The 6278-nt window shown below is 43.3% G+C and overlaps 1 protein-coding gene across 1 annotated transcript; it reads right to left on the bottom strand.

Moving 5' to 3' along the window:
• Positions 1 to 234: 234 nt before the first annotated feature.
• On the bottom strand, positions 235 to 1100 carry LOC114085737 (small nuclear ribonucleoprotein-associated protein B-like). The gene has a single exon (XM_027926999.3). It carries the CDS (start codon positions 1022 to 1024, stop codon positions 329 to 331), a length of 696 nt encoding a protein of 231 aa, XP_027782800.2. The 5' UTR covers positions 1025 to 1100; the 3' UTR covers positions 235 to 328.
• Positions 1101 to 6278: the final 5178 nt, after the last annotated feature.

Here is a 6278-nt window from a genome sequence, read left to right as displayed (position 1 = left end):
TCAAAGGATGCTTACAAATGGATACATCAGGTGCATTTACAATATTCTCTTGAGAGTTTATTATAAATCAGTCTCATAGGCCACAAGGAAAATAAAAGGACTATGTACAGCCTTACAGGAAACAGGCAAGGAGCTGAGGAGGACCAAGATGAGTCTAGGGCCTTGGTGGGCGCATTCCTGGGGAAGGGGGCCCTGTAAGGGAAACCAGACAATCCGGTGAGACTCCGCGAGCAACAGCATAACAAACAAACAGGTCTGTGGTAACGTGGCCCTGGGGAATCGGGCCCATGCCTCTGTGGAACTACTTCCATAACTCTGTGGCCAAGGGTCAAAGAAGGCCGCGCATCCCTGGGGGAGGGGGCCGCATTCCTGGAGGGGGCATGCCCATCGGGGTCCCTCGTCCAGGGGGAATCCCCATTGGGGGACCCATAGGAGGCCTCATACCAGGAGGTGGGCCCATCATGCCTGGAGGGGGTGCCCCTCGGCCCATAGGTGGTGGAGGACCCCCACGGCCTGGTGGGTACTGGGTTGGAGCTCCTGCAATACTGGCAGTGGCAGCAGCAGCAGCTGCTGCAACAGTGCCTCTTCCTTGAGGGGTCATCACCTGTTGGGATGGCCCACCAACCCCACGGACTGGTCCAGCAAGACCTGCAGGAGCCTGGGGCATAGGAACACCAGCTGGGATTCCTCTGCCAGCAGCCCTGCCAATTCCTGGGCCCCCAGCAGCTCCAGCAAGTGGCCCTCGAGCAATGCCAGTATCTTTGGGAGGGGGTCCTTCTACTGTCATCGAGACCAGGTTCTCCCCTCGAAGCAGCACCAGACCAAGGACTCGCTTCTCTTCCCTTTCTGCTTGTTTGGAGTTCTTTGGCTTGATCTTTCTGAACTCATCACAATCACAGAGGATCAAATTCATATGCTTGTCGAAAGCCTTGAAGGTGCCAATGAAGATCCGGCCATCTTGCAGGATGCATCTGATCCTGTAGTCGATGTGCTGCAGCATCGTGCTGCTCTTGCCCACAGTCATGGTGGCGGTTCTGATGGCTCCGATTCCCGCTGGATTCGCCTCCGCAGAGGCCTAGAGACCCGCCAACAACCGGATTCTGATCTTACAATTTAAACACTTTTAGTTATTGCTTTTAATGGTGGTCTTTAAGGGGCTTTTGATAATGTATTTAACACTTGCAAGAGTGAGGCCATACCCTCAGAAATAATCACTAAGTCTGTGTTCAATCTCTGCCTCCTTTGTCATTAAATTTGACAGGTGACACCTATAATTATCTAAAAGTAGTATTGATTGATGTTTTTTGTATTCCCTAAAGAGAATTTTGTTGTTAAAGTAACATAAATATGTGTAATAGACATAACACATATTTATGTGTTATTTATGTTGGATAACATAAATATGGATAACATATTTATGTTATCCATCAAGCGGATTTCACTTTAAGAAAGGTCTCGGTTCCTCACCTGCTGGGATAATGAAATGAAATGTCTACTTCTGGACATTTTTAGATCTAAACCTCTGTGATTGAAGAGAAATTGGGTTTCTCTGAGGAAAGACCTTGTAGCCCACCTAAAGCAATTGGTTATAATAGTGATTCTCTCAGTCCTTCTGAAGTACCCATGGCCATTTACTCCACACTATAGAAAGCAGAACGTTTAAACTAAGGAATGTTGGAATCAATACTCAGATCAATGGTGATACCTGGAGACCTGAAGAGTCAGCGTAGTCCCTTTCCTAGTGTAGAGGAATGCGATGGGTATCTAACAAATGATGTTGTATCTAAAGCCAGACTCTCCGTGGGTCTACATGGTCTGTTAACTTATCCAGGGGTAATTTGTCTGTCCCTCCAATATATAACTGGGCTAGACATCCTTGGTATTTGGTATAGTTCCTACATTGTACCTAACTTGCTTCATAATAGATATAGTTCTTTGTCTATAGACTAATAGCTGTTACAGAGGGAAGAGTAGACAAATCCCCTAAAAGTAGTCCCCTATTCTGCCAAAATAGTGAAATAAATTTGTACCACCCTTAACATATAAAGGATGATTCACATCATAATTCCATTTAACTCAATCATCTGGCTTCTACAGAAACTGGAAAGATCCCAAAGATCCCAAGTTTAGCCTTCATGTTTCATCTTGTATTTTTGCTAAGGTACCTGGTATATGGCCTCAATTTGGTGAAAGAGTTTTTCCTTTGCCCTATTGGAAGAGAAAATTAGAAACAGCTTCCATTCACATGTAGCATACAGAAGTATACATTCACCATTTTTCCTTAGGGCTGTTAATTAGCCCTCCCAGAGCCATAATAGAATTTGCTACCTTCTAATCGGTCTGATACCCATAGACTCACATTGAGCCAATGTGTCACACTACACACTAGTCAAGCTAGATATATGAGAAGCAGGTAGCATGTTAGAGACTTTGTTTGGGCATGTGGGCTTCAGAGGGTGGGAGACAAGTCTCATATATATTCAGAATTCTTTTGATGTCACTAAAATATTAAATGGCCAATAATTGAACCAAGATGGGCATGCCAAGAAAAATAAAACTGTATATTATTGTACCTTTCACCATGAAGAAAATGCAATGCCAGATAAGCTACTTTGGGTCTTGGAAGCCACAAATCCACACCTGGGGATACTGATCTGGCCCATGTATTACTGAAGAGAAGAACTGCCAACTAAGAGTGGAGCCCAGGGCAAGAAAGAGCTCTGTATCATGTCCAGTTTTGGATATAAGCAGTCTTGCTCTTTGGGCATATAAACCAGCAGACTCAATAATACTAGAGACTTCTGTGGTAGAAAAAAGATGCTATGTGTAACATAAAACAAGTTCCAGTTCCAGTGAAAAAAATCATAATACATGTTCCCAGAAGTCTGGAGTATAGCCAAGCCACCTGCAGTGGGGAACTATATACCTTTTGAAAAACAAACTTGTCATGTATTACTGGGCCCTGGTACAAAAATGAGAAGCTGACCATGGTCCATCAAGTGCCCACATGTCTGGAACTGTATCAGATGGGCCCAGAAAAAAATCTGTCAAAGTATGGAATTGGTATATTCAAGATCTAGTATGAGCAGAGACAGAGAACACAAGCAAACTATACAAGCAGGTAGCTCAATTTCTCATATTATCCATCATCATGCAACAGGACCTTTCTCTCGTGTCACCTCTATGACCCTATGGGTGGTGATGGGGTCTTGAAAAATCTGATAAGAAGGGAAAGAAAATCTATGGCTGTTTCGCAAATGGGTAGAATTGGAATATGATTATAATCCAAAATTTGACAGTTGCTATGTATCTTTAATTCAGAAGCAGACTCGGAAGATTACCAGCAAGGAGATATTCCCACAATTGGAAGAGCTTCCAGCAGGCAGATAAATAAACGGAGGTTAGGATATATACAGAGGCATAAGCTTTGGAAAATGGCTGGCCAAGTTGTTCACAAGTCTGGAATAAGACTGAGCTATCAGGGACAAGGCAGACAGGATAGAAGCATGTAGATGGTTATATAGGAGTGGACCCAGAGTAAACATATTTTTGAAGTATCACACAACAGTACCTATAAGAGAATATCTACCATAGGAGAGATATTAAGCAAGGTAGTATAAAAGCTGGGTTAGTAAATATAAGTCAGCTTCTATTAATAGTCACTGCAGTCTTGTCACAAAGAGCTCAAGTACAAGGTGGTCACAATGGAAGAATGGAGGTTATGTGTTGGCTTCTACATACCAAGTCTGGTCAAGCTATTTCACAAAATGTCCAACATACCAGGAATAGAGACCAATGCAGAGTCCCAACTATAGCATTGTCTTTCAAGAAAACCAACTGGCTGCTTGGAAAAGGGAGTCCTTTTCAAACAATTTATTTCACAGATGTGAACATATATTCCATGTAAGTAAACATATAATCCATATTCCATAGGATTTCAACAGTGTCAGATAAGTAGATCCACTGTATAGCAAAGGAGACTTGAAAGTAGGATACCCTAGGATCTACTGGTCACATTACATATTGTGCCACCCAGAAGCTACAGATATTACAAGGCATTAGAAAGCCCACTGAATGTATAGCCCACTAACTGTACCAGTTTAGCAATGACACTTTATGAGGATGTGTCACAGTCTTTTGGGATGCAGAGTTCACCTTACATTGAAGATTTTAATAGCATTATCTCTTAAATAAGAGAGATACTTGGGCCTGAAAAAGTGACACATGCCTGTAATCCTAATGGCTCAGGAAGCTGAGGCAGGAGAATTTGAGTTCAAAGTCAGCCTCAGCAACAGTGAGGTGCTAAGCAACTCAGTAAGACCCTACATAAAATACAAAACAGAGCTGGGGAAGTGGCTCAGTGCTTGAGTGTCCCTGAGTTCAACCCCTCACCACTCCCCCCCCACCCAAAAAAAAAAAAAAAAAAACAATAGGAGAAATACTTGGGGTAGAAGAGCAAGGAGTGGAATCAGCTGTGCCCTGCTTTCCATCATTCTCAGTTACTTGCTGGGAGACTGGGCTTTACATATGGACAAGTCTGGGCTTTATAGGGTAAGAGATCTTAGTCTCCACAGGTCAAGACTTGAAGAAATAAGGGTCTTGTTCAACTATAAGCTGTGACTGCTTCCTGACCACTTTGGCTTCCTTGTTTCTAGAAACTATCACTTGAGAAGAAGAATCACTAGCTTGGCAAAGGTAATTGGTGTGATCAAGAGTAGGTGAGACTGCTGTTACACGACAGGTTAGGGAGCGACAAGCGTGGGAGCCAGGTGATACACTGGGTTTTATTTTGTCCCCTGGAGATGAGAATATGTTACTCTTGGGTAAGCCAATAAGACCATTAGAGGTGCCAGCAAAGTTGAGGGGAATCTAGAATGTGCAATAGAGGAGGGAGGCAATGGGTGTAAGATACAGTGGCAGGGGCACTGACTGTTCTTCCTACGTTTCCTTTATGCAGGGAGGGCCACCTGCAACTTGGATGGTGTGCATGATGAAGAAAGAGATCTGAGTGGCACCAGGGTTGACTGTGATGGACAAGGAGTTCCACTGCAGACATATCCCTTCAAGATAGGATTTGTTGCCCCATATATTAACAACCATCAGAAGACACTCTCCTTTTGCTGCTTCTCTCAGATGTTACCTCAGCCTCAAAGAGCCATTGCATGCGAGGTCACCTCTTTCCCAGTGTGAGCAACATCTGATGCATAATGAAGAGGAGAGTATAAATGCTTGGTCATTTTGACCCAACATAAGACAATTCTGGTGGGTTGTTTTTGCTCTGGAGCTCAACTTCTGTCCCTTCCTCTTTCTGCTTCCTTCCCTTTTCTTCCTTTTCATGGTGTTGATATCAAGGATACTCACAAATGAATAACCTGCATCCTAAACACCTTCTAAGGTATGTTCCTGAGAATACTGAACCTGCAATGGAAGACTTGCAGCTTAAGGAGTTCCTACTAGTCTATGAAAAACAATAGAAATAAATATCACTATTAGACCATTAAGGGATTATAAAGTATATGTGTGCTGAGATCATATGGTGAAATCACTCCATGGATACTAGTTAGCTAAGTGCAGTGGCAGAAATGGTTCAGTATCAGCTGATTGTCTTATAAATGGTATCTGGTGGCCGTAAGTGAGTATAGGTAGGAATAGAAGTGCACACATAAGAATAAAATACTAAGTGCAAAATTCCTGAGTCATGCTCCTTATTAATGATAGGGCTATTTAATCAATCACCAACTATCTGTCCTAATGTAATTTGCCTTATATTGGGGCTTCTACCTGATGTGGAAGGATAGCAAGAAAGTGGCAGAATCCCAGAGCCTAAGCTTGAATTCTGTGGCTGTATTTGAAACCCTGTCTGAATTCCTATTATGGTTTGGATCTTAAATGTCCTCCCAAAGCTCACGGGTTCAAGGCCTCGTCCCAGCTGATGGTGCTATGCAGAGGTAATGGAAACTTTAAGAACAGGGGCCTATTCAGAGAAAGGTAGGTCATTGGAGGTACACCACTGAAGGGTGTATTGGGACCAGGGCCTGTTCCTCTCCCTCTCTCAGCTCAGCTGTCCTCTCTCCCACCTATAATGAAGTAAGCAGTTTCCTCGGCCACATGCCCTCTGCCACGATATACTGCCTCACCATAGATCCAGAGGCAACAGGGACAAGTGTCCATGGCTGAAATCTCTGAAACCATAAGCAAAAAGTAAATCTTTCCTCCTTTAAGTTGCTTCTCTCAGGTATTTTTCACAAAGACAGAAATCTGACTAGAAACTCCTTCTT

The sequence above is a fragment of the Marmota flaviventris genome, chromosome 3, assembly GCF_047511675.1.
Source record: "Marmota flaviventris isolate mMarFla1 chromosome 3, mMarFla1.hap1, whole genome shotgun sequence".
NCBI classification, from domain to species: domain Eukaryota; kingdom Metazoa; phylum Chordata; class Mammalia; order Rodentia; family Sciuridae; genus Marmota; species Marmota flaviventris.
Note: the sequence above shows the minus strand (reverse complement) of the source record. Positions and strands in the feature narration are given on the sequence as shown.

Excerpts from the sequence above, each read along its gene's own strand:
- LOC114085737 (XM_027926999.3), bottom strand. The coding sequence starts at position 1,024 with ATGACTGTGGGCAAGAGCAGCACGATGCTGCAGCACATCGACTACAGG.